Genomic DNA, 27,513 nt, shown 5'->3' with positions numbered 1-27,513 from the left:
ATTGTTGGCCCTGTTCTCCTTCGCTCTGCCTAAACACGCCTTGGATTGCGCCCAGAGGCAAACATCTGCTTCTGGGGCTGTCCGGAGCCGCAAAGACACACAGCAGCGCCGGGACTTGAAAGAACAGCCGACTTCCTTCCGGGAGGCGGCGGCGGCAGAAGGGAGAAGAGGAGGGCGGCGAGGGTCCGGCTCCCCAGAGCGGCAAGCCGAGCCCCGACCGCGGCGCGCCCCTGCGCCTCTCCGTTGCGCTGCAGGCGCGCCGCGCTCTTGCCCGCGGGGCGTTTGCAGCCCGACCGGATCGCCCGACGTGGCGTCCTCGGCACAAACCCGCGAATTGAACGAGCCGACCGCCAGCGACGTGCCGGGTTAGCGGAGCTGCAGGCGCGGCGCGGATTGGCTTGCAGTGAGAACAAGCATACCCAGCCTCCCCCGACGGGCTGTCTTCCAGACGTGCTGGACTACAACGCCCGCGCTCCTCGGGCTGAGGGCTGTGGGTGTTGTAGTCCGACAGATCTGGAAGATACAACGTTGGGGGTGGTGGCCATGCTGGCTGAGGATTGTGGGTGTTGTAGTCCGACAGATCTGGAAGATACAACGTTGGGGGGGTGGCCATGCTGGCTGAGGATTGTGGGTGTTGTAGTCCGACAGATCTGGAAGATACAACGTTGGGGGGGGTGGCCATGCTGGCTGAGGATTGTGGGTGTTGTAGTCCGACAGATCTAGAAGACACAACATTGGGGGTGGTGGCCATGCTGGCTGAGGATTGTGGGTGTTGTAGTCCGACAGATCCAGAAGACACAACGTTGGGGGTGGTGGCCATGCTGGCTGAGGATTGTGGGTGTTGTAGTCCGACAGATCCAGAAGACACAACGTTGGGGTGGTGGCCATGCTGGCTGAGGATCGTAGGTGTTGTAGTCCGACAGATCTAGAAGACACAACGTTGGGGGGGGTGGCCATGCCGGCTGAGGATTGTGGGTGTTGTAGTCCGACAGATCTGGAAGATACAACGTTGGGGTGGCCATGCTGGCTGAGGATTGTGGGTGTTGTAGTCCGACAGATCTGGAAGATACAACGTTGGGGGGGTGGCCATACTGGCTGAGGACTGCGGGTGTTGTAGTCCAACTCATGTGGACAGCACCAGGTTGAGATAGGCAAGCAGGGCAATTCATGCGCAGGTTAAGCCTGCTGGGCGTAACATCATTTCACTCCCATCAAGAAAGGCGGGACAGGGAGCCAAGCAAATCTATTTGTTGTGCCCGGGCCGGGCCAGAGTTTCGTCCTTGTTCGCCTACGAAGGACCAGAAGGAGCAAGAGAAGGGGACATGGGGTTTTAATTGCAGTGAAACAACAACAAAATATAAGATAATAGAAAGGCATGTGTGTTGGATGGAGGACAGAGCTAGGGCTGTTCAGGTGGGATAGGTAACCTATCTTTGATTATGTTATAGTGGGCTTCTGCTTCATGCCTCACTCATATGCTTCCTAGAGGCATCTGGCTGACCGCTGTTGGAAACAGGACACTGGGCTAAACATGCTTCTGGGGTTTTGATGTTGCATAGTAATTCCATGGCAGAGATTAGAACTCAGGAAGCCTTTAGGAGCCCAGCCTCTTGCCTTTACCGGCTGAGCTGCTGTGTTGTTACAGAATCACAGTGAACGTTCCAGTTGCTCAAGAAAAGTTCATAGCCCATCTTCTGCGAGGAGGGATAGTTGTCAGTTTGGCTGGGTTTAAACCTTCACACTGGCTTGAGGGAAGGAGGAGCTATGTGAGGAAGGCTAGGGCTGGAAAGCTGTCTGGAAGGAGGTCCCAGGAGGCAGGAAACTCAAGAGGCCCTCGCTCTAACCCATAGTCACTACTTCCTATGAGTGCATTTTTAAACTGCTTATCCCTCAGGCAGAAATTTAGCAGGTATTTATTTCTCCAGCAGTTATATGGTGATAGGAGAAGCCTGTGTACACTGGAATGTTTGACTTTTTTATTGAATTAAAGACATTTCTTGACAAAATTGTTAGAAGCTATGATTATATGCAACAGACTCAACGGACTGACAAAGGAGTTAGGTTGCCATTGTCTTTACTGGCTGTGCTCTTGTGCTTTTAGCAGCCAGCCCAAACTGCTTCCAAAATGCTCCCTGTCTTTTCATTCCCATGATGCTGGGAAGAAATTCTCCTCTTTAATTTCTGTGTGTCAAGCTGCTTTTAGAGGCAGAGGAGCAGGGTCCATTAAAAAAGGTGGCAGCTGTCCCATGCCTACTAATTTCTGTGTTGCAGGCAGCCATCAAAGGCACGGGAGCACAGCCAGGGAAAAAGCAGCACCCTGGCAACTCTGCCATGACCAAAAGCATCGGGACTTGGACTTCCCTGGCACGGGGGTTAGATGTAACTTTGTTCTTTTTACCTTCCAGGTGCCCTTACATGGACAAGGCAGGGAGAAGATGGATCCCGATATCACCCTCTTTTTCCAGTGCCTGACTCCCGTGGGCATCTCAGAAGCTCAAGTCCAGGCCGAGCTCTCCCCGCTGTACGACCGGCGGCTGCTGCCCGGCGATCAGGTCGAGATCGAGACCACTTGGGCAGCCCAGTGCAAGCAGAATCCGTGGCTCTTTGATGAGCCCAAATTCCGACTCCATTCGATCGTGCTGGAGGGGACCATTTTGACTTTCCGTCTCGGGCTCACCTGCTACAAGGACTTTGTGGGCACCAACCTGGCTGAGAGAGCTGCACACCTCCAGGAGCGGGGGCATCAGGACTTTGGGAACAGCCAGGCATATCTTGCAGAGCCCCTGGGGGTGGGCGCTATGCTGCTCACGGCAGACGATAAATTTATCTTCTTGCGACGGAGTCTGCGCGTTGGGGAGGCGCCGGGAAAGATTGATGTCCCTGGGGGTCATCCTGAACCACTGGTTGGTGCCCTTTGCCTGGTTTGGGGCGGGGTGTGCGTGTGGAGAGAATGGGGCAATTCGTAGTCCTGTCACGGAAGGTTTCCAGCGTGGCGGCCTTGGGCACCAGTGTGCCTGCAGACACCTCTCTTGGCACGCACCAGGCTCCCTGCCTATGCTGACTTTTTTTTCTGAATATATACTTTTTAAATTAAAAACGTATTTTTAACTGGGGGTCTGGCTTCTTGCAAAGGGAGGTACTGCCCTCCGGCACCATCTTTATTTGGGTTCATAATACTGTTTCTGCGTTTTGGAGCTCTGCCCCCGCCTCTGCCTTATACTTGGATTCTTGGGTAAGGCTTGCTTGCTTTTTAGTCTTGCCAGTTTGCTTTCTGGAAAAGGAGTGTTTCGTGGCTGGCCCTGGCCACCCTGGCAGCCATTTTATGAACAGGCAAACCAGCCTCCCCATGGCTGCCATTTTGTGAGAGTGCCTGTGACTCATTCAACATTCCAGATGTGCCCACTGGTTGGGGACCTGTCAGGATAGGATATTCCTGCAGGGGAGGCCCCAACTGTTCTGCCTTGGGGCTCCGAAACATCCAAATGCCCTTTGCCTCCAATTCCCTCATTAACCAACATGGAGCCCTTCTGAAAGTTCCCTTGCAGACTCCCCACTGAGTTTCACATAAGCTATAGAAGCAGCTGTTCCAAGTAAAGCCCATCACTGGCCGCGTCGGCCACAGAGAACGGAGCTGCATCCCTCCTCCTCTCTGTTGCCTCGCAGGCCGTGACAGGAAACGCCTCGAAGGATCCCCTCCGCCATGAGGACCTTCCTGGGAAATTCGTGGTCCAGGAGCTGTTCTCCTCGGCGCTGCGAGAGATTCAGGATGAGGTGAGGGACCGGAGGAAAGGGACGAGGCGGCTGTGGGGCTGCTCTCCCTGCTGCTCGCTGAACCAGCCTGTTTGTCCTTCCTAGGTGAACCTTCCGCCGTCCAGTCTGAGCAGTCCGGTGTTGCTCGGGATAGCTCGGAACGAGACCAGTGCAGGCCGGTGCAGCGCTGAATTCTACGTCAGGTAGTGCATCAAACCCCGGGGGTGAGGGAAGCGGCCTTCGGCCTACCTGAGGTCCAGGTACTGAGTTGTGTTTGCTTATGAGTATATGAAGCTGCCTTCTATCAAAGCAGACCATTGGTCAGTGCTGGCTCCCAGGTTTTCGAGGGCCCTGGGCAAAGCATCCTCAAAGCCCAGATTTCTTCCTCTGCATGCAAATTTCCCAAATCTAGGGTCTTGCTGTCAACTGATATCAGCTCCTAGTTTTTCTCCTTGCTGCTGATGGATCTCTTCTCAATTTTGTCACTCAGGTGCAGCCTGATGTCTGAGCAAGTGAGGCTCCATTATGTTATTGGGGGCGCTGAAGCCCAAGAGTCCACTGGCATCATCTTTGTCGACAGACAGGTACATGTTGGGGCTACTGGCCTGGAGACAGACAAAGCAGGTGTAGGAGTCTCTTGATCCTTCCTCAAAGAAAGTCGCTCGGGTTATAGAGCCAAGCCAGGCGGAATCTGGAGCTTTATAGCGTCAAGTGGAGCCCTATTGGCCCCCTGGTGTCACCTGACAACTGCTGAGCCTGAAGAAGCAGTATCGCCCCCTAGCCAGCTGCCTTGGTAGTGCCTAAGCACAACAGAAGGAAGGCCGCTACCTCTCTCTCCTGGCCGGTTGCTATGATAACACACCGAGTTATAGCCTGTTTTGAGAGGTTTGCTCAAAATGAAGCCCCATTGAATTGGGTGGGGCTTACTCCAAAGTAAGTGTGCGCAAGACTGCAGCTTAGGCCAGGTGTCTGAGTCTTATTCTTGAGTTCTCGTTACCCATTCAACAGGAGCGACATACATTCTCCACGCCTGCCCAGTAAACGGGGGGTGCCATATTGGCTTGCTGTGCGGAATGGATTCATGGAGTGGAGTTTGGCCCTGGGAGTTGGGAGGCCAGACTGGTTCAGTGTTTCCCGGCTGAACCATATCTGCTTAAAAGAACCAGGCCTGGCACCAAGGATTGGAACCATTGGGCAGTTGCCAAAGGCCTGAGATCTAAGGACGGCCCACCACCGACCCCAAATACTGGCTACAGCCATCTAGGCCCAGCACTCATCTGAGCCCTGGCAGCTGTGGCTGGTGCATGCCATTTTAATTCTCCCACAGTGCCCCTGGGGCCCTGTCATAGCATCACTCCAGAGCAAAGCTGTGTTGCCCCAGAGGCATTGTGGGGGAATTAAAATAGCAGGCGGCAGGAGCAGCACTTCTCGGCTAGATAGGCCTTTACTTGCTGCTGCTGGGCTCGTCTGCCACGACCAAGGTATGGCGAGGGGAGGGTGCCTGGCGCTGGCCCTGAAAAGAACACCCTTGCCTTGCCATGGATATTTCTAAGACTACAGTCCAAACCATCTAGCTTCCCTATTTGTCGGTGCTGGGCAAACTGCGACCCAGCCTGATTTCAAAAGCCCTCTGCAAGTGATCAGTTGAGGCCTCTGGCAAGAGCAATCTGTTCCTTCCCCTGGCACCTTGTTGGGCAAAGAGGAAGAGAAGGAGAGAGAGAGAAGGGGGTGTCAGGGAGGGAGGGAGGGGGAGAGAGAGAGAGAGAGAGAGAGAGAGAAAAGAAAGAAAGAGAAAGAAAGAAAGAAAAAGAAAGAAAGAAAGAAAGAAAGAGAAAGAAAGAAAAGAAAGGGTGTCAGGGAGAGAGAAAGGGGTGTCAGAGAGAGAGAGAAAGGGGAATGGGTATCAGAGAGAAAGAAAGAGGGAGAGAAAGAGAAAGAAGGTGTCAGAGAGAGAAGGTGTCAGAGAGAGAAGGGAGGGTGGCCTTGCCAACTTTGGGTTTTGTCTTCACCCACCATTGGCCTGGAGCCCCTGACAGGTTATCCTGAAGGAATGTGAACCTCAAGAGAGCAAAAGTTCCCCCCGCCCCGCCATATGCAGTGCCCATTAATGCCCCCATCCCCCTTCTAAGTAACCACACGCCTATTATTTTATTTATTTATTATTAAATTTATTAATCGCCCATCTGGCTGGTCAACCAGCCACTCTGGGCGATGTACAAAGTATATAATAAAACAGTTTAAAACAATAAAATTCTACAATAAAAACGTTTTCTAAAATACCCTAACCCACCCCAAATGCCTGCCTGAACAACCACGTTTTTAATGCACGACGGAAGCTTATTAAAGAGGGGGCATGGCCGCTTTATCAATTGCTTTATACACGATTCTGCTGTTCAGGGGAAGCAAGAGTATTTATTTTATTAATTAATTTCATTTCATTTTTATACCGCCCAATAGCCGACGCCAAAATAATATTTCTTGGAAGGGAAGGGATCATTCCACTGTGTGTCTCTGAAGTGCAAAGAGGGGCAGGACTGTTGTACTTTCAGTGGTCTCAACCAATTCCGCCTCCCCCCTTCCCAACATTCATAATTCCTGTTGACAACAAGGCCTGGGGGAGGTGCCCTCCACCCCTGCTGGGCTTTCTCCTATGTCTGTATCTCTTTGAACGTGTGACTCTCTCTCCGCTCAGGATGTCCTAACGATGAAGGAGAGCAGCGACTTCTGGAAGGAACTCTGCCCATCAGCCAAAGGGGCCATAAAGCTCTACACAGGGGTGATGGGTGCATGCCAGTGACGTGCCCGCTTGTGAGAGGTGCTTGGAGGAAGTTAACTACTCTCAGGGACTGCGCAGGGCTCCTTTACAAAGCATCGCAATATTGCCAATTGTGTTTTGTCAGAGCAGGGATTATTACGCCAGGGGTACGAAACATGAGCTATATTCTCCTACATGCACCTCCCTTGGAAATGCTTGATTCCCACCTGAACTCTCAGTCAGCCCTGCTGCTGTGTCAATTTGTGATCCATTTCTCAATAAAGTTGTTTAAAAAAAAAAACTCACTGGGTGGTACAGTGTCAGTTTCCTAGTATGCGGTGGATCTGTGTCTGTATTTCCTCTTCCCATCCGTATTAATAAGGGTGTTTTTTATAGCAGCTTCCCACTTGCCCCCACTCTTGCCCTGGGATATATGGATTCTGTGCTTATGTTCTGCAACCAGTGTTAATCATTTACAAATGGATTCTGTAATGAAATGTTGCAGCATGAAGCATTTCTGTTTGGTGGAATGCTTCTCAAGATACTCCATTCCATTTTCGTTCATCCCCGCACCACCCCCCAGCAAGCATTCTGTGGCCACTGAGCATACTTAACCTTTGTTGGGCAGCTTTGGGTATCCGTCCATCCCCCCTCCATTGGGGGGGGGGGGCATTTCCCTTAAATGTTTTTTTGTACTTCTGCAAACCTTGGGTTCCCTCAAGCCTGTTGCTGCCTCCCTCTTACGAATGGATGGTGCTGTTTTGACTTCATCAATGTTAGTACTCCCCCAATGAGCTCACTTTTAGTATATATGGTGTTGGTATATACTTCAAGTCCACGTATTTACTTTTTATTACATTTCTGTACAGCCCAATTGCCAAAGCTCTGGGCGGCTCACAAAAGTTAAAACCAGAAGTACAGTACAAAAACAATATAAACTATCAAAGCTTAAAACTACAGTATAAAGTACAACCAGAATAAAACCTAGTAGCAATGCAGAGATTTAAATGACAGTAACAAATTTAAAACAGAGCTAAAAGGCTAGAATACTAAAATGCTAAGATTCCAGATAATTTTTTTTTAAACCCTCTCTAGGGAGCGCGTTCCACAACTGGGGAGCCACCACAGAGAAGCCCCTCTTCCTGGTAGCCACCCTCCTCACTTCCTTTGCTAGGCTCCTGGAGAAGGGCTGCTGAAGATGATCTTAGGGTCCAGGCAGGTACATATGGAAGGAGATAATCCTTCACATAACCTGGCCCCAAGCTATTTAGGGCTTTGAATGTTAATCTCAGCACTCTGAATTGGGCCTAGACATGGACTGGCAGCCAGTGCAGCTGGAAAAGTGCTGGCATAATAAGGCCACATTGGCCAGTCCCTGTTAACAATCTCGTTGCCCTGTTTTGGATAAGCTGAAGTTTCTGGACCATTTTCAAAGGCAGCCCCACATATAACGCATGGCAGTAATCCAGATGAAAGGCTACCAGAGCATGGATCACTACAGATAGGCTACCTTTGTCCAGATAATATTGCAATGCAAGTCCCAAAACTGAATTGTTCCCCGAGACTATGGGATGTCCTGGTGTTGGATATATGCCCCTGTAGAGTTTAGGAAGTGTGTAGAAAAGCGGAATCCTGGAATTGCCGTTGTGCAAAAACTTGCATTCTGATGCAGAGATCTAGCCCATTGTGAGACCCTCTTCCAATAGAATGTGAACGTTGCCCATTTCTTCTTTTGCTGGATCCCTTAGGCACAGCTTCACCTGATCACTGATGATTGATTTTGGCCTCATAATCTTCCTGATTTTGTATGGCAATGGCTCCTCCTTTCTCAGCTTCTTTCTTGATGAAACACCCCAGCCTGGTCCTCTCCAGGTTGGCTAATACTGGCTGGAGATGATGGGAGTTGTATTCCAACACATCTAAGAGGCACCAGGGTGGGGAAGGCTGACCCCATTTCCAGGAGCCACCTGATTATGCTCTGAAAGTGAGGGAATCTGGGGCAGGGACTCTGATGCTGATGTTAATAACTGGGCAGGTTTGTATGGGCAAAAGTGGTCCTTCAGATTCTCTACTCCTAAACCGTTGCATGCTTTGGCATAATTTATTCACAGGGAGGGGCAAGGAGAGCACAGAAGCATGCACACGAGGAATGTTCTTCAGCAACACTTCTGAAAAGTCTTTGAAACCTTAAGGACTAGGAACTTGTTTGTTTTTGTGAAAGCATAGGAAGCGGGCTTCTGCACCCAGTACCATAATTCTGCGCTTCTGTATCATCACAGCCTGTCCAGACAGCCTTTAGGTGCATCCTGGGAACAACTTGATTTTCAGGTCATTCCCGTGTTTCTTTTGCACCTGCAAATCGCAAGCATGCAAAGAACAAGCAAACAACACACGGAGGGCGAGAGAGACAAGGCGCAGTAAAGCTTGTCTCCTTCGCCCAAGAAATAAACAGGCCCCACAGCCATGATGAAGGGGTGTCTTGGAGTTATGTGAAGTCCAGGAGGCTGAGAAACTCGAGTGGGCGAGGGTGGCATGACAGCAGCTGCATTTCAGGGATTTAGCTGATCTCCCCTAGATTATCTGGATTATTGGCAGCTTGGAGACGATTAATGGCCTAGGATCCAAGTTCCCCCAATCCAGCTAGCCTTTTGCCCAGCGCCTGAGCAGATTAGTGTCTGAGCTGTGACCCAAGGTGTTCAGCTGCTGCAATGTACTCAGTCATTTCTGTTTATAGGGGGGCATCCTGCCATTGGAGACTGATGAGTCTAATGTCAGTGGGGTGGCGAATCCACCCTGAGTTTCAGTCAGAACTCTGAAGGAGCTACTTTGGATAGCTCCTTTAGAGTTCTAATTGAAACCCGGAGCGGATTCATCTGCCCACTGAAATCGGAGACACCAGCCTTCACTGTATCCTGCCCACCCACCCTTTATACAAAGGATGTGGCTTCGATCCATGGAATGTTGCCAGCTGTTGAGGAAAAGAATGGCCCAGCCTTCTCCGGGGTGCTCAACAGAAACTTGATTTGCAGGAATTGGCAGATGAAATGTTGGCAGCCTTAAATCCAGTTTGTCAGAATCCTAAAGAGAGTGAGATTAAGGATGGCTTTGCACGTTGTATTTTTTTTCTTACACCAAGATTTTGAACAAATCATTTATTTATGTTATTTATTTATTTATTAAATTTATTAATTGCCCATCTGACTGGTCACCCAGCCACTCTGGGCGATGTACAACCCACCATAAACAATTTAAAACAATAAAATTTTACCATAAATTTTTTTTTAAAAAATACCCTAACCCACCCCAAATGCCTGCCTGAACAACCACGTTTTTAATGCACGACGGAAGCTCATTAAAGAGGGGGCATGACGGAGTTCCCTAGGGAGGGAGTTCCACAGAGTGGGGGCCACCACAGAGAAGGCCCTCTCCCTCGTCCCCACCAGTCTAGCTGTCCTGGCTGATGGGACAGAGAGAAGGCCATCCGAGGCTGATCTTGTTAAGCGGCCTGTCTGGTGTTGCTGGAGGCGCTCCTTAAGGTAGGCTGGGCCGGAACCATATAGGGTTTTAAAGGTCAAAACCAACACCTTGAATTTGGCCTGGAAAACAACTGGTAACCAGTGCAACTCCTTCAGCACTGGAGTGATGTGATCTCGCCGGCGGCTGCCTTTAATCAGGCGAGCCGCCGCGTTCTGTACCAGCTGCAGTTTCCGAACCGTCTTCAAGGGTAACCCCACGTAGAGCGCATTACAGTAGTCTAAACGAGAGGAGACCAGGGCATGTACTACCGATGGGAGCAGATGGTCGGGAAGGTAGGGGCGCAGCCGCCGTATCAAATCATGGTTGATATCATGTCATCAACGCACTCTACACTGTGCACATCCGAAGAATTCCCTGCCCCAAAGAACTTGCAATCTAAAGTCCAATGGTGGAGGGGACAACTGGGAGGCAAAATTCCCAGAAAGAATCTGGGAAGGTTATTACACACACACACAATTTGTTTGTTGTTTTTTCCCGGGGGGGGGGCATAATTTGAGCCTCTAGGACGGTATACTGATCAGGTGAAATATAGATATAAATTCAAAGAAATAACGTAAATAATTGTCCCCATTGAAAGACACCCTTGGCTTAAATTGCTGCAGTTTCTTCATCCTGCCTTTCAGCACCACCCATGTTTTGCTTCTTGGGGGTACTGCAGACTGCTTTCCCTCAGCCCTCTTAGACTCATCCCCCTTTGCCCTTGAAATGACTTTCCAAACACTGGGAGGCAAACGCAGTTGCACAAACCATGCAAAAAATAAAGAGGCATGAAAAGAAGGAGGACAGCGCCACCTCGTGGTAGTCCAGAAACATCTCTGCCTATGGTTTCTGTGGTTTGTGTTACCATATTGATTCTCCTACAACGTGTGGATGGGGACTCACTTGAATGCTAAATTCGACTAACACACAAGCACACATGCATGCACATTGATTTCAGACCTGCAATAATGGCACAACAGAATACATAAGTGTTGCCAAAGTGAACCAACCTTGCAATCTTACAGGAGGGATGCTATGAAAGCAATAACTGTTCAGCACCACGTGGCTGTAAAGAGAGATGTCTAATACCCTGATTCTCCTACATCTCTCCTTCCTCCCTATTACACAGGGATCAAAGCTGTACTCCATATGCCGGTTACTGCGTTTATGTTGCGTTTATGTTGTAATAGCCATGCCCCCTATTTTAATTTAAAAGCCAAGAGGTTATGGTGGTTAAAAATTCCCTAGAGAAAGTAGAATTGTCCTGAATAAGGTAGTCGATGGTTCAAAAAACCCACAGTTCTGACGTTCAGGCATCTTCTTCAAACTCCTCTTTTTACAGAGGCTTTCCCTGAACTGTGACCCAGACAACTATGGCTTGTAGCACACAGTGGAGTTTTTAAACAGCAGTTTTATTGCTGTTTAATTCATATTGTGTTGTTTTTTAGGGTGATATTTCTTGTTTTTATGCCATTGTATTTTATGTTCGGGCCGTGGTGGCTTAGTGGTTAAGACGCTGAACTGCAGACTGGAAGGTCGGCAGGTCAGCTGTTCGAGACCCAAGTACTGCATGACGGAGTGAGCTCCCGTCTTCAGTCCCAGCTTCTGCCAACCTAGCAGTTCGAAAGCAAGAAATTGCAAGTAGATAAATAGGTACCGCCTCGGTGGGAAAGGTAACAGCGTTCCGTGCACCTCGGTGTTCAGTCATGCCGGCCACATGACCACGGAAGCGTCTTGGACAGCGCTGCCTCTTCGGCTTAGAAACGGGGATGAGCACCGCACCCTAGAGTCGGACACGACTGGTTGGGGACACCTTTACCTTTTTATTTTATGTTCACTGCTTGGATACTCTTGTGGAAAGCGGTATATAAATCTGAATAAATAAATAACCATACCATTGTACCTGCCATTTATAAAATGACAGGTTGTGCATTAGAATTGTAGACTTGGAAGGGACCATTGAGATCATTTAGTCCAACCCCCTGCTCAGTCCAGAAATCTTGCAATGACAGCACCCCTGACAGATGGCCATCCAGTCTTTGCTTAAATATCTCCAGTGAAAGAGAGCCCCCCACCTCCTAAAACATCTGTTTCATTGTTGTACAGCTCTTACCACTAGGCAGTTTCTCCTGAAGTTTAGCCAAAATCTCCTCCCCTGCCATTTCTACCCACTGGTTTTAGTCATGCCCTCTGGAGTGACAACTCTACTCCATCTTCATTCATTTACATGAATGGGCACTGGGGACAAAATATGGCCATTCCCTGCTCACAGATTTAACTTCGACTACAACTCTCATCATTTCCAGCTAGCACGGGCACCCTCCAGATGGGCTCGACTCCAATTCCCATCATCCCCAGCTGCTGGGGGTGATGGGGGCTGGAGTCGAGCCCGTCTGAAGAGCTCTGGGAAGGCTTGAGAAGGAGACCTGTAGATGTCAGGGGAGGGGAAACTACAACTCCCAGAAGCCTTTGTGGTCCATCATGTCAGATGACTCCAGTTTTTCCACCCTCTTGCCTGCCATCCATGCTGTGGCAGTGCTGGAGATCGAGAGGTTGTGGGGGATATCAGAAGAGGAGCCCCTTGAAGGGATGAGGGCAAGGAAGAAGACACAGTTTGGAACGACGTTGTATTAGGAAGTTGCTAGGGGGAATCAGGATTCTTGGAAATCAAGAGACTAATCAGGAGGAGGAAATTGGGGGTTTGTTTTCCTCTTCTCCCCTTCTGTGACACTTCTTTTGAGTTTTTGCATTCACCTTTATTATGGATGCAGAGGGATCAAATGTTGGGGGAACTCCACAAAACCCTACAAGAAGAGAGAGAAAACAGGCAAGACGGAGAAGATACAGAGATCAGGTTAGGAACACACATACCCTTTTTTTTAAAACTCCCTGGATCACGGGTTCTCCTAGCTTGCATGGGGTCTGCACCACTTGGTCAGAGCTTTACTCCCTGATCAGCAGCGCCTTCCAACACAACTCCCACCTGGGTAGGACTGCCAGCTACACAACTTCCTGAACTTTTAAAGAGTTGCTTAGAAAAAAGAGTCTATATATTTTATATCGTAAGCCACCTTGGTAAGACTGCGGTCTCCAAAGACGGCTAGGAAATGCATTCAGTCAATCAATCGATGTATGGACGCAGCCAAGGAAAATGCACAGGTATGTTGTAGTGATGCACTCTATGCAGGTGAATGAAAATCACCTCCCACTGCATAGTTCTACATTTTCCTTAGGAAAACCTTTGAATAGGAGAAGGGAGGGTGGGGGGAGAACCACGCTGGTTGCCTTGAATCCTTGGAGTAAAAACAGCATATAAATGTATGCGTATAAACAAACATTTATACTTGCCCACGCCATTGTTTGTCTCCAAACTTTGTTCCAGGATGCAGATGTTCGCCTGTCCAAATCCCTCTCTTATGCTTTGCGTCACGGTGCGGACAAGCTGGGGTTGCACATGGGGACAGGTGAGTGTTTCTGCCCCCTCTTTGTCTTTTCCTCCAACACGGCTTGGAAAATAAAACATCGCCTGCTTTTTTTCTGCCAGGTGTGGGACTGTGAAAAGGCACCAAAGCCCTGCCAGAAATAAATGCTGTCAGTTTGTCATTTTATATCGTAAGCCAGCTTAGTCGGGCAGCAGCAGGTTATAAATAAAACCTAGGCTAAGCCGCTGTCCAGAGGAAAGACATCCCCCCCCCCCCACACACACATACAGAACCTTTCTACACAAGGCATTTATTGTGTGCTCGTGATGCCTCACTCACAGTAGTTTGCGGGTGCTTTACACAACACCGTCATCCTCCAGGGCCTCTCCCGTTCTTTGCCACCATTATAGTGGGGGGTTTCCTAACGAAGACAGTTTAGTATTTCTGTGAATGGTGGCATGAAATCCCCGGGGAATTTGCGCAATTGTGCTATGCCATAGCACCACCTAGTGGGTATCTAATGGAACATAGAGAAAGGTAGAGAAAGAAAAGTCCCGGGAAAAAAACTGTGTGTAAAGGAGCTGATCTTAATCCTACAAAGAACCCAGAAGCAGAAACCTCGGTAAAGTGGTGAGTTAAAAGCCTCATGTAGAAAAGCCACACATACATATACACATTCACCAGCCCAGCAAGGATCTGCCTAGACAAACCCAGGCCTTGATACACAATCAGAGGAGAGCAAGAGCTTTGCAAGAGGTTACCTGCAGACAAGTTCCAGGTGACTCAAGTGACAGGGGAGTTGAGAAGAAGATAATTTATTAATTAAGTGGATTTACTTTTAGTTTCCTGACCTGCTCCAAAAATTGGCTCCCCCCTGCTTGCGTCAAGATTGCCCTTGCCCTGTTACAGTACATTCTCATGACTGGATCACGGGGATACCTTAAAGCTTGGTTTGGTTTAGCCATGCTTTCGCTCAGGACAGTTTACAAGGCTGTAGAAGAAGGGAGCCCCTGACCATCTTGTTTTTCCTGAACCGCAGATGGCTTCGTAGACGTGGCGGAGGTCCTTTGCTTGCCCCAGTTTAAAGCTTGGTGCCTGGACGACGTGCAGCGCGTCGTGGAGACAAATGAAAAGCAGCGCTTCGCTGTGCGCCCACACCCTTCTGGTGGACACCTCCAGATTCGTGCCAATCAGGGGCATTCACTGCAGGTGAGCTGTGTGGCATCGCTGCAGGCGAGGAGGTGCCATGTTCAGGAATATGAATGGGGTGGGTGGGACTTGGACCCTAAATAGAGCCGGCGCCAAGGGTCGGCATGGTTGGGCACCTGCCGAGGGCCCACACCCCAGCAGGGGTCCACTGACAAGAGGCCCCCGGAGTTGCTCCTCCTCTTCACCATTGCAGCCTGCTTGTTCCCCTGCCTCTCGCTCTGGTCCAGACGATAGCAGTAGTGAGGAGAAGGAATAGATGCCACGGCCTCCTTGCTCCCTGGCTCTCTGCCTGCCAGGCAAGCAAGTGGTAGCAGTGAGGGGAAAGAGGAGCAATAGCAGCTGGGGATGATGGTGGTGAGAAGAAGGACTCCCTGAGGGAGGGAGGGGCCCACTGAGGGTGCCTTCCCCAAGAGACTTCAAAATCCTGGAGCTGGCACTGACTATACGAACAGGCAGCATAGAAACCTACACAGAAGACCATGTGTATGTCACGATTCCACAGGAGCACAGGAAAGAACACAGAAAATGCTGTTGGCCACAGAATGTGAGGCTCTGTAGGGCCTTAGCTCTGTAGCACCAGAGAGGGTGGCTGACACAACATTTCTGTGCCCGCTGGCCAGCGAACACAGAGAGCCGGTCTGCTTCTGGTCGGGTGACTCCTTGCGCTAATACCTGTGGATGTTGTCTTCTGTGAATTATTTGCATTCATCACTCGCTCTTCTCCTGTAAGCTGTTAGGGGAATTGCAGTTGACTTTCCACATTACCTGGAATATTGTACTTTTTATGTATGTTCCTCCCGCTAGGTTCTATGTGCAGCTGTAGGCGTGACAGAGGTGGGGGAGGAGATGGTCCGATTCATCAGTATGGCCATTTGAAGAAGAAAATAATTCCAAGTGATTCTTTAAAAAAAGGGGGGGTGAAGGAGAGCAGGGATAAGTAGACATTCGTCTTCATTGCCTCCGTGTCTTGACTATTACCCCCACCCCTTACACGTACCAGGTATCTGAACTGGAGCTGATCCCGCTACTGGACTCAGCGGATTTTCCAGAGACTGTGGCCCACGGCACGTATCTACGCCACTGGCCAGCAATCCGTCGTACCGGCCTGTCCCGGATGGGGAGGACGCACATCCACTTAGCACCGGGATTGCCAGGAGATATGGATGTCCTGAGTGGTGAGTACTCCATTCCCCTAGCTGGGCAGAGGGGGAAATCAGGCCTTGAAATGGGTCCCTCCCATCCCAGAGCTGGGCACAGATAAATACCTGCTGTTGATCAAGATCTTCGCTGAAGAGGCTCCTGAGATTAGGTGAGTGCACCTTGGCTGTGGAATTCCTTCCCCAGAGAGATTTTCCCAGCATCATTATTGCTGCCTTTTAGACGCCCAGCTAAGTTCATCATACTTTTATTTGTATTTTTAACGGCATCTAATTCCTGATTTGTTTTAATCTGCTTCTCAATGCTGTTTGGTCACTGCACTTTTGTGGCTTGCCTGGAATTTTAAATTACCTGAGGTTATTTTTTGTTATTTTGTTAGGATGCACACTTCTAACTTTTCCTGTCTGGGTGTTTGTTTTTGTGTGTTTTTCCCAGTGCAAATCTCAGGGTTAACCCAAGAACACACAGATCTCCCATTTCAGCTACATCATGATTGGCACGCACCCCTGAACATCGCTGTTAATAGGAATGATGCACTAGAAAGAAGATGCACCCTTTCCCCACTCAGATTTAATTTAGAGACACTGAGGAGGGACATCAGTCCTGAAAAATGACAATGCTTAGCAACTCAAAAATAAAATTTTAACAAAGCACGACCACACACACACACACACACAGAGGCCAACATCGGGACAGTGATTTTTCTGGGGCAAGGATGAGAAAATAGGGACCGTTTCTGGTAAATAGAGACAGTCTGAGTGTATAACAGAGGTTTCTGCTTTTCAGGAATGAGAAACAACTGTGATATGGCCATAATCATTGATGTTGCCAAAGCACTGGCAGGTGAGTGAAGAAGCGGAAACTCTGTAGGTTAGAGGAGGAAGGGCAAGGAAGTGGCTGACACACCCCATTGTTTGCCTGCTCAAAGAAGCATGTGTAGCCAATTCTCTGTGCCTCTGCTTGAAGAGTGAGGGAATAATCCAATCGCACCCAGTACAGAAACACAAGAGGATTTTACACCTTCATGGAGATTTAGGAGACAGGGCCGGAGCAAAGAATCATACCGTGACACGGCAGGCACCCTCCTCTGTGGGTGTTTCACAGCAGTCATTCATTAATCTGTGTGTCTCATGGCACACATGAGGGTGTCCTGTCACGCAGTCTGAGAACGGCGGTTCTGCCTGCTATACTGCTCTGGTTCTCGTGCGTGAGGCATTACGTTGTACCACCTCGTCATCGGAGATAGTTATGGAACCCAGGCTTCTAGGGACCCTTCCTTTAATCAGCAAAGTTCGCGCAGAGTGGAGAATAAGAGGGCTCCAGGGCCGAGGGTGTTGCCAGTCATTCCTGTCACACAACATTCTCGGGCAGGGGGAGGCCGTGGTTTTGTACATGCCTCGTACTTGACCTGTGGGGTGTCTGTTCTGCAGATGGAATCGTGTTTTACCGCTCCGCTAACGGAGTCATCCTCACTCCAGGTGATGTGAACGGCCTGCTGCTCCCCCATTACTTCCACGAAGCCCTGCAGCTTCGGCCTGCACGTAAGTTTGCACCCTGCCTCTCCCACTTCAGCCTGTGCATACGTTTACAGCAGCCAATGCACACGTTTGCAGCCTGCCTCACCCGCTTCAGCCTACGCGCACGTTTGAAGTGGCCTGCCTCGCCTGCTTCGGCCTACGCACACGTTGGCGGCCTGCCTCGCCCGCTTCGGCCTACGCGCACGTTTGAAGTGGCCTGCCTCGCCTGCTTCGGCCTACGCACACGTTGGCGGCCTGCCTCGCCCGCTTCAGCCTACGTGCACGTTTGAAGTGGCCTGCCTCGCCTGCTTCGGCCTACGCACACGTTGGCGGCCTGCCTCGCCCGCTTCGGCCTACGCGCACGTTTGCAGCCTGCCTCGCACGTTTGTGGCCTGCCTCGCCTGCTTCGGCCTATGCGCACGTTTGCAGCCCACAGAGCCTGCTGCCACCTTTCAGAGCTGAGAACAATACCAGAGTCCCTCCCTGTCTATGGCCCCAGCTTTGACACCGGTGCCCTCACCTACCCAAGCCTGCCTGGGAAGCCTTGGCAAACATCAGAGTGTGGAAACTAAGGTGACCAGATGCAAAAGAAGACCAGGCGTCTGGACCTCTAAGAGTTGTGTAGAAGAGGGAATTCCAGCAGGTGTAGCCCTTTCCCCTTCTGCATCTGGCCATCTTAATGGCTGCACTTACTCAGTGGAGCAAGAAATTGTTGTTGTTGTTGTCACTAACATTTATATTCTGCCTTCGAATTGCTCAGGGTGACATATACATAGTTTCCTCCCATTCTGTCTTCACAACAACCTTTTGAAGTAGGTTAGGCAGAAAGATGGTGACTGGCCGGAAGTCCCCCAGCGAACTTCATTGCTGAGTGGGATTTAAACCTGAGTCTTTCCAGTCCTTGCCTGACACTCGAACCACCGCTCCACACTGTTATCTGTACATGCTCAGGGTGAACTGGTTTTATGATTCAGAGCCATGCCCTGTCATTCAAAATGGGGTGGCGTTGTGGGGGTTGACATCTGTAAACCTGTCCCAAGCATTTATTTCCTTGCTGTTCACTCTTCTTCCCTCACAGGGCGTGTGCTGGCTCTTGAGTGACCCAGAGTCAGACGCATGATCTTCTACTTCATCTCCACGAGACAATAATTTATGGTGTGTGTGGATTATTTGTTACTAAACAAGAAACTTCACTATTTAAATATAGCAAGTGTATTCTGTGTGTGTGAAAGGGTCAGAGAGATTCCCTCACCTTTCCGATAAGGTGGAGGAAACTGATGCACGTCCGTTCATTTACTCACGAGTAGGCTACCACCACCTCCTTATGCTCCCCAACTCTCAAGCAAGGAAGCACTACAGGGAATAACGCGAGGTTAGGGGAATAACGCTTATCCCCTCTGCTGGGTATTGTCAGCTAGGTCCCAACTTTGTTATTCCGATTCATTGGAGACCCGCCATACCTGCTGTTCTCCAGATTTGTTCTCCAGCTGGGAATAGTGGTCTAACACATCTGGAGGGCATCAAATTGGGAAAGGCTGCCTTGGAGCATACAGCCTGAGCAGTTAGGTTCAAGGGAGATATACCTCTAGGTGTTCCCAAATAAACAGCTAACCTCCAGGACCTGAACTGGAAAGGTTTATTTATAAAAATGAGGAAAGGGAGAGACAGATAAGCAGAGTACAGAGAACATCAAAACAGCAGCTAGCTGGTCCTAAAGTTAAGCAAGCTTAAAAGGTTCCCTGCTTACCATGCTGGGACAAGATCTAGTTTAACAATCACCTCACCTGTATCTTGGATGATGGGAGGGAGGATGACGTAACAGCTTGAGGGAGACTAACCAGTGGGAAAGTGAGGAGAGGGTACCAGGTGTGATGATCATATACCTCATGGCTGATGAATCTATGGCCCTCCAGAGGTTGATGAACAACTCCCATTATCCAAGCTGGCTGGGGCTGATGGGAACTAGAGTCCCATCGGCCGCAGCTGGGGAGGTGCAGGTTCCCCAGCCCTGATATACTTATGGGCAATTCTTGCTTTGCTTAGGTCGGAGGGAGAGTTGAGAATCGGGGCTATTTGCCTTTGGCCAGAGCTAGACAGATCTCAGCATCTAATCTCCATCTTTGTGTGTTCAAATGAAACAGGTTAGCTGTCTTGAAGAAAGGGAGTCATTGGCCTAAAGCAGAGGTGTTAAACCTTTTTCAGCCCTAGGAACTCAGTTGTGGAGGATCTCGGGGGCCGCCTTCTAGTAGTGGGCAGGCAACAGGGGCAAGCGGTCCAATTAAAAAAAAATGCCGGCATGTTTTAACTTAAAGGTCTTACGGCTGGTAACTAAGCATTAGGAGAGGCATTTCTATATTTTAGAATGGGGGAGAAATGGCAAAAGCCAGGAAAACCACCAAAAATGGTTGGACTAGGAGAAGGGAACCCCTGAGGGCAGGATTTGGCCTGCAGATAAACACCCCTGGTCAAAAGGAACAGGCAGGGTTTGGGAAGGCCTCTGTGGCACCTCCGTTGCAGGGAACGTATTTCCCCTTCCTTTCCAGAAACAATTTGCTGCAGTTGCCGGGCTCCAGGCAGTCAAGTCCTGGGACCCAGGTGGAGCTGGGTGTCAAGGCCAAGAGGACCCAAAACTCTTGTGAAAACCAGGCAGGGATAAGAGAGCAATGTGGGTGGGCAATCATTCGAAGATGGTGGAAAGGGCAGATAATGGATCAGAGAGGCAGAGGCTGGCTCCAGGGTTTCATGGACAAGGAAGGGTTGAACTCTTCCTCCTCAGAGCTAGAAGGCTGCAGTTGTCATCCCCACACCCCTGCCAAAGAACCCCCACCCATCCCTTCCCTATTGCCGGTGCTCAACTCGCTTGTTCCAAAACTCCTTCTCCTGTAGGCCTCCACTCTTTTGGCTCCATTGGGAAAGACTGATCTCACTTAGCAAGTAATCCCTCTCCCTGGCACTTTCTTAGCTCCTCTCCAAGTTCTTATGGGGCAACCCCAGACTCCAAATTAGGGCCTTTGCCCACCAGTACAGGCTAGAGAGTTCCTTGAAGAGACAGCGGGCCCTGTGTGCATTCCAGGGGAGAGGGTGGCCACGGAAGTGGAAGGTTAGAGGGCTTCGTGACCTCCCGTCAGCTTGTGGAAGAGCTCTTCGTCCAGCGTCTGGCCTCGTTCGGCCGCACGGGTAGACAGAAAGATGTACCCACCAATGTATTCGTGGACAATCTTGCAACTGGCAGAGATGCAGCCGAAGGCCACGTTAATGTGTTCGTCAAACTCTATGGCCACCTGGGGGAAGAAGAAGCAGAGCCTGAGAACGTCTCCATGGATGGTCGCCTGGGGTGCGCATAAGTTTCTTACAGGCGAACCAGCAGGGAAGCTTCAGGGCAGTTCCTTTAGGCCACAGGAGGAAGGGGAAAGAGATGGGCAAGTGGCTGTTTTACTTGTAGTTTGCTAATAAAAAGGGCTTTTGTTTAAGAATTGTGGGACCTGCTGGGGCAGCTGCTGAGGACTCGGATCACCAGAACCCTCACCCTACCCACTGAACAGGCTGACCTGCCGGATATCCCAGTTAACGTTCCACTGACGCATGTTGCTATACCGCCAGGTCTTCACTACATCCCCAACGGCCAGGTCGATGCGGATCAGTCGGTTGTTGGCAATGCCCAAGATTTCGTCCTTCCGGCTGCCCTTGAACCTAGGCAAAGATGGCAAAATCTCTCACTACATACATACATACATATATATGAGCTTGCCCCATTCCCAACCAGGAGACAGCACCTGATTAAAGAACTAAAGGCTGTATCACACCCATCTTCCAGCTCCCTTCTCTGCATTTTCAACTTTCACTTAAAAAAAGGCAAGCAAACTGCTCATTGTCTTGCTTACAGAGTTGATGGAAAAACAGACAAGCAGTGCTTCCACCCAATAACTCATTGAGAAATAATTCTGCTCCCACCTTCCAGCGCTTTGGGCCAACAGGTGTAAAAGTTCTGGGTTGATCGCCGAGCCCTGGCATTTTTGGCAAGTAATAAGAATGGTAATATTCAGGTTGCATGATGGGAAAAGTTAATACATCGAATAATAACCACATAAAGGCTGAGGCTTGCAGAACACCTACAACCCGTCAGTATGGGAGAACAGACCAGGGAGTGGGGAGAAGATATTACTTTGGTACTTTGTTTAGGCGTCATGAAACGTGAGCTGGGACAAGATCTAGTTTAACAATCACCTCACCTGTATCTTGGATGATGGGAGGGAGGATGACGTAACAGCTCGAGGGAGACTAAATAGTGGAAAAGTGCGGGGAGGATGGAGGAGGAAGGACCCTAAACCAACAGATCTCTAAAAATAACAGCGTTGCGTTACCGTAAAGGCCAACAGATTTATTGTGGTTTATAGCTTTCATGGATGAGAGTTTACTTTGCCAGATGTGTCTTAAGTGAAGCCCTGGCCCACAAAAACTTATTATGGCAGAATAACACTCTTTATGGCAGCTTTCTACAGTTCATGGGGGTTGTAATCCCAACACATCTGGAAGGCGCCTGATTGGAGGGGGCTGGCATCGTTCAAGAACGCAGTGAGGGCACCCAACCAGATAAAACACTCCCCGCTAAACTGGGACTACTTTCTCTCTATATGGACTCTAATACACAAATAAGACATAAAGAGTTTTGCTGGACAGAAGCCAGGTTAGTCACAGCTGTTAACTGGGTTTATTTATTTAAATTTATTACATTTATATCACCGCCTTGGGTTCCTTAAGGAGGAAAAAAAAGGCAGGATATAAATGAAATAAATAAAATGGAAATCAGCAAGTGAACTTTCTCTTATCATATGGAAACAGAAAATGTGGGCCTTGCACTAATGGGGAAACTCACTAAATATCTTCAGGTACAAAGAGGCCAAGTAGAAACGGAGACTTTTTATGGAATATGGTATCCATTTATTGAATTTGCTAATACTGAGGAGAATACACGACAACCTCCTAAGACACATGGAACTCCATGGTGCGATCTAAGGATGATGAGTGATAACTTTATCAGATAATCGTGCTTGTACCAAATAGAGATTCTGAACCATCAGAAAGACTGTAAAGGAATTGACTCATATGTGGGGTTCTTAAATTCGTCACTGTTCATTGTTACTCTGAAGAATTCAGTTAAAAAGATAAAAATTAAAAGAACTCCAAAGAAACGAAAGAAAGCAGACCTCCGTTCTCGGTCACGGGAAAGCGGAGCGGTTCCTTACCGGACTACAAAGTAAGTGATGCCAAAATCGGGGAGGGACTGCCAAGCTTGGATAAATTTCATCTTGGCCTCGGGGAGCGAGAGCTGGGCCACGTTCTGATAGGCCTCCAGGATGCGTGGAGTTAACTGTGGGTGTTGCAAATGGAAAGGCACACAGATTAGGAGCATCTCTACACCAGGCTATAATCTCCCAACTTTACCGCTTCTGCTTCTGGATTCCTTGCAGGATTACCGTCAGCTCCTTTCCACATGGTTTTTCCCTTTTTTAAAAAACTCTCTCAGCAAGTACTATATGTTTCATTATGAAGCCACTAGATTGCGCTGTAGTATTATTTGTGATAAAGCGCCATTTCATCAGTACACCATAGATTTACCCTGGTTCATAGTGGGAGGAGGGAAAATGCCGGACTTTCGTCGACATGAAAAACAACATGATAAAGGTTGTAAAGAATGAGAGATGCCCTGGAGGATGACGATGTCATTTATAGGACCCGCAAACTTCTGTGAGTGACCAATTACAAGCGTACAATAAATGCCTCATGTAGAAACGGCCTAGGCCATGTAGCACAGATTGCCGGGGGGCAGAAGGGTTGGAAATTAGGTCCATTTCAACACCCCCCTATGGAGCCATGACCATGTCACACCCACCTAGCAAGTCTCCAGGTCTGTAGAAAGATGCGGGTTAATTAAAGACGACAAGTACGCACAAACCCTAAAAGTGCATTGTGCCGTGATTCCTTCTGATGACCCTTTGGTAGCACACATGTTTCCAATTCAAGGTGCTGGTCTCATCTTGCAAAGCTCTCAACCAGCCCTCCTCAACCTGGTGCCCTACAGACAGGTTGGACCGCAACTTCCATCATTCCTGGCGAATGATGGGAGTTGCAGTCCAACCCATTTGGAGGGCACCAGGTTGGGGAAGGCTGCTCCAAACAGTCTGAGGGGCTGTCTCAGAAAACACCTTTTCTCCCAACATGCGGAATTCTTCCAAATCTGAGATCTGCTAATGCAACCCATCCTTAGGCGGAGCCAGGACCGGTCTCCTCCAGAAGCAGGACTTTCATTGGGTGGCCACCCAAGAGCTTTGAGCTGCCTTCTCGTTGGGCTGTCTTGTTTGGTTCCCTCTCTTGTGGCATTCCAGGAGCAGGACATTCCACTTTTGGAAGATACCCCCTTAAGGAGGGCTTTCTGCTATTCTTAGCTGGTGCTTGTTTCGCGTGTATCGGCTGTTTTAATGCCAGTGTTAATTTTATGCATCTGCTCTCACTGGAAAACAACCTACAAATCCTGCAACTCAGGCCAGCGCCAACACCTTCCCCACCCTCAGCTCCAGCACTCTGAGCAGTGCTAGGTGGCTGGGCGAAACTGCAATTTTGATCCCCCACAATGCCCCTAGCAAAGCGTCACTCCAAGGCATTGTGGAAAATTAACCTGGGGGCCTCCGGCAACTGCCAGGGAAGCCCACTAGGGCCCACTAACAGAGGAGTGGACCCAGCAGACCCATAAACCTGGAGCCGGCCCTACTGTCGAATCAATCGGCCAACCCATAAGGGGTCAGCATGGCACAAAGATACCTGCTTAGGCTTGAATTTCTTCTGGTAGCGAGGGGACACGAGCCACTGGGCACCCTCCGCTTCCGGGGCCAGAGGCGCGTCTGGGTTGGACTGCTGCAGCTTCAGGAAGGACAGGATGTTCTCCACCTCTGCTTGGTACGATGCATCTGCCATTGTCTTCCCCTTCGCTGCCAACCTGCAAGCAGCCATCCAGCGGGCGTACTGCTGCTCCTGGTTGGAGAGAGGAGGAAGACGGACTCAGGAGACTTGGACTGCAGTGAGATTTCTCTACCCACTCCTATAATCCCACCCTCCCAGCGTTAGCCTGTCCAGAGAAGAGCAACCAGGAGGGCAAGGTTTCGGGGGGCCCTGGGTGAGACACCCGTAATGGGGCCCCCCTCTCCGTGAGTGCACCATTTGTTTGTTTGTTTATAACATACCTTGGTCGCCTTTCAGGGCAGAAGCCCTCCCGAGGCGGCTTACAGCAATAAAATACATAAAAACACATAAAATATTAAAAGTGATAAAAACATAAAACAATAAAAGCCAACAATAAAACCAGCGACAATGATAACAGCAGTAACCGCAATGATAGTGGTCCTATCAAGAGAAGGCCAAGGTAAAATAGTATGTTTTCAAAGCCTTCTTAAAAGTCTGCAATGATGGAGCATGGCGGAACTCCGAAGGCAACTTGTTCCAAAGGTGTGGGGCCGCTGCAGAGAAGGCCCTCTCACATGTGATCACCCACCGGACTGCTCTCACTGCCCTTGTCCCCAGCTGCTCCTCCTCCTCTTCCTCAGCATGGCTCCCACTTTCTTGCTTGAGAGGCAGAGAGCCAGGGAGCAAGTTGGCCATGGCATCTCCTGCCCCTCCTTCTCACCACTCCAGTGGGCCAGAGAAAGAGGCAGATAAATGGTTGCAGTGGCGAAGAGGAGGAGCAAGTCCCATTGCCAGTGGACCTCTGCTGGGGTGTGGGCCCTTGGCAACCATGCCCACCCTTGACGTCAGCCCTGGTGAGGCCTGGAAATGAAGCCCTAAGAAGAACAGTTGATAGAGCTGGGTATGTTTATTTAGCCTGGAGAAGAGAAAATTAATGGGAGATAAGATAGCTGGAGATGGGCTGTTACACAGAAGATGGAGTGGAGTTGGTTTTGTTGCTACGGAGGGCATGCATTGGCCCCAGGCGCATAGCCAAGTCATTTATAGTGTTAGAAGGGCCTAGAGATCCATAATGCTTGCTTAAGTTCATTATTGGTACAGTTCTCATGCTAGTAAGCCTCTGAGCATGTGCAGATGAGTCAAAAGGCCGATAACGGCCTTCTTGGTGCATTCCTTGCTAATGAGGAGAGTCTTTATCTCTGATGTGCCTGGGAAGCAAAGCCTGCTTACAGGTGGCTGTGCGTGAGAACCAAACACTTCTAGCCTATGCTGGGAATGAACACTGGGGGTGCTTGCTAGTTCCATTCTGCCTCATTGCTGACATGTATTGTATAAAACTAATTTAACCCCATGGCTCGTGGTTCAGAGAAGCTGTCTGATCCAACCATTGGGTACGCCTGTGTGCTGTAAGTTACCCAATAAAGTACTCCTAGTAAGTAAACATTTGAGTCTGATGTGGCACTATCTTGGCACTTCTAACCTAAGAGTTCAACACCTGCTGCAGGGGCAACACAGGGCAGGAAACTGTAATGGGTGGAAAATGCAGGAAAGCAGATTTCATCTAAACTTTAGGAATACACTTCCTAAGGTAAGATCTGTTCCACAGTGGAACAGTCTGCCTCGGGGGGGGGGGGTGTCTTTGCTGGAGGTGTTTAGGCAGAGGCTTGGATGGACGTCTGTCAAGGCTGCTGTAGCTGCATTTTGCCTTGTAGATCTTTCATTAATGTATAAATTCCTTGCATTTCTGTACTGCCCAGTAACCAAAGCTCGCTGGGTGGTTCGCAAAACATAAAGCCATAAAATACAACAACATAATAAAACGTATATAACAACTTTTAAAGGTTTTAAACAAACTAAAAGCAAAGAAAAAGCCAGAGTGAGAGCCAGCAGCTGGGCAAAGTTCCAAAAATGCATTAACACCATTAAAAAAAATACCCTGAAGGACTAAAAAGCCTGGGAGAATAAAAAGGGCTTCAACCAGCACCAAAAAGGCCACAATGTAAGGGCCAGGTGAGTCTCTCTGGGGAGAGGATTCCACAGATGGGGTGCCAACCACTGAGAAGGCTCTATCTTTAGCAGCCACCCGCCTTGCCCGATTTCGGCAGAGGGGGTGAGACTAGATGACCACCAGGATACCATCCAATTCTACAATTCTAAACAGGGCTTTCCCACCCGCCCCACTCACATCTGTACAGCGCAAATGTACTTCGCTCATCCCATCAGGTGAAGGTACCAACAGCTTGATGCAGAATTTCTGGCCAGATATGTTGACATCTGGTACCGCCTCACAGCCTGGAGTGGAGGCAGGAATAGGGTTAGAAATGGAACTTATCAAGTAGTCTGAAACTGACATGACCCAGTAGCCCATCTAACTTAGCCCAGGCTTGTGAGGAATTGAACCTAGAACTTTACGTATGTATTTATATTCTAACACAGTTATACACCCTCCCATATCTCACAGTATTATCTGTTCCGACTGGCATGGTCCTTTCCCAGCGATCCTTCTCAAGAGCCTTGTAACTGGAGGCACCAAGGATTGCAACTGGGGCCTGCTGCCTGCAGAACAGGTGCTCAGGGCCAGCTGCAGGATTCTGGGAGCTATGGGCTTCCCTAAACCTGGAGGCGTGTGCCGTGCAAACCTGAGAATTCTCTTAGGCTGCATCTGATCTTCTTGGATGCCCTGTGGACAAGGGATATGGGCCCTCTCCTCATCTGTGGGGCCCTGGCAAATGCCCTGTCATCCCACCCTCTGGCACCGGGCATGCATGTCCTTGACCACTTGGGTTGTGGGCTCTACCAATGCTAAATTATGGGGGATCGGAGCTGGACTCACCCTTGAGGCTGAGTTGTTGTACGGGCTCTCCCAGGGCTTCCTCAGGGCTCTTGTAGTAGGAGATGGAGGTTTCCTTGAAGATCACCCAGTACTGCTTATAACCCTTCAGAGTCAGCTTGCGGGGCCTGTAAGGGACAAGAGGGGTGACTGAGGGAAGAAGTTCACAACCGTCTCTGCACAGGCCCCAGGGGAAAACCACTTTCAGGAAGAGAGGCCAAAGGTGGAGTCACTTTTCTCTTCCCTGTGGCCAACACTGCCCCTGAAAGCCATATTGCTGGATAAACTGCCAAACATAGGTGCCAAAATACAAGAGTTCTGGATCTCCCACGTCTCCACTTGCTCTAACCAGAAGTAAAAGTCAGAGCCTTTAAAGCCCAGAATGGGCTGAAGGAGCACCTC

The 27,513-nt window shown here is 49.5% G+C and overlaps 3 protein-coding genes across 5 annotated transcripts in view; 2 read left to right on the top strand and 1 right to left on the bottom strand.

Annotated features, from left to right (window-relative positions):
- The first annotated feature begins 144 nt into the window (after window positions 1-144).
- Window positions 145-6,796, top strand: NUDT22 (nudix hydrolase 22). Of its 2 annotated transcripts, none has more exons than XM_084823640.1 (6): window positions 145-365; window positions 2,406-2,903; window positions 3,664-3,771; window positions 3,856-3,953; window positions 4,241-4,334; window positions 6,443-6,796. In XM_084823640.1, the coding sequence occupies exons 2-6, from the start codon at window positions 2,436-2,438 to the stop codon at window positions 6,545-6,547; spliced, it is 873 nt and encodes a 290-aa protein (XP_084679766.1). In that variant the 5' UTR covers window positions 145-365; window positions 2,406-2,435; the 3' UTR covers window positions 6,548-6,796. The 2 variants fall into 2 exon arrangements, with proteins under 2 accessions (XP_084679766.1, XP_084679767.1); XM_084823641.1 differs by lacking the exon at window positions 145-365 and adding an exon at window positions 843-902.
- Window positions 6,797-12,547: 5,751 nt separating this feature from the next.
- TRPT1 (tRNA phosphotransferase 1) lies at window positions 12,548-18,946 on the top strand. Of its 2 annotated transcripts, none has more exons than XM_084823638.1 (7): window positions 12,548-12,875; window positions 13,404-13,485; window positions 14,483-14,652; window positions 15,653-15,827; window positions 16,597-16,653; window positions 17,241-17,351; window positions 18,406-18,946. In XM_084823638.1, the coding sequence occupies exons 1-7, from the start codon at window positions 12,783-12,785 to the stop codon at window positions 18,426-18,428; spliced, it is 711 nt and encodes a 236-aa protein (XP_084679764.1). In that variant the 5' UTR covers window positions 12,548-12,782; the 3' UTR covers window positions 18,429-18,946. The 2 variants fall into 2 exon arrangements, with proteins under 2 accessions (XP_084679764.1, XP_084679765.1); XM_084823639.1 differs by having other exon boundaries at window positions 12,548-13,180; window positions 18,406-18,526.
- Window position 18,947: 1 nt separating this feature from the next.
- The window catches only part of FERMT3 (FERM domain containing kindlin 3), a 33,010-nt gene continuing 24,444 nt past the window's right edge, over window positions 18,948-27,513 (bottom strand). The window contains exons 10-15 of the mRNA XM_084823636.1: window positions 27,115-27,239; window positions 26,467-26,573; window positions 24,144-24,353; window positions 22,571-22,695; window positions 20,876-21,017; window positions 18,948-20,608 (exon numbers count right to left, since the gene is read on the bottom strand). Of these exons, the coding sequence (XP_084679762.1) occupies window positions 20,429-20,608; window positions 20,876-21,017; window positions 22,571-22,695; window positions 24,144-24,353; window positions 26,467-26,573; window positions 27,115-27,239 (889 nt within the window). The 3' untranslated portion in view covers window positions 18,948-20,428. The remainder of the gene's footprint in view (window positions 20,609-20,875; window positions 21,018-22,570; window positions 22,696-24,143; window positions 24,354-26,466; window positions 26,574-27,114; window positions 27,240-27,513) is intronic.

The sequence above is a fragment of the Heloderma suspectum genome, chromosome 17 (genome assembly GCF_057233095.1).
Source record: "Heloderma suspectum isolate Gila_16-S chromosome 17, 16-S_ref, whole genome shotgun sequence".
Taxonomy (NCBI): Eukaryota; Metazoa; Chordata; class Lepidosauria; order Squamata; family Helodermatidae; genus Heloderma; species Heloderma suspectum.
The sequence above is the reverse complement of the archived record's forward strand: the minus strand, read 5'-3'. Positions and strand labels throughout refer to the sequence as shown.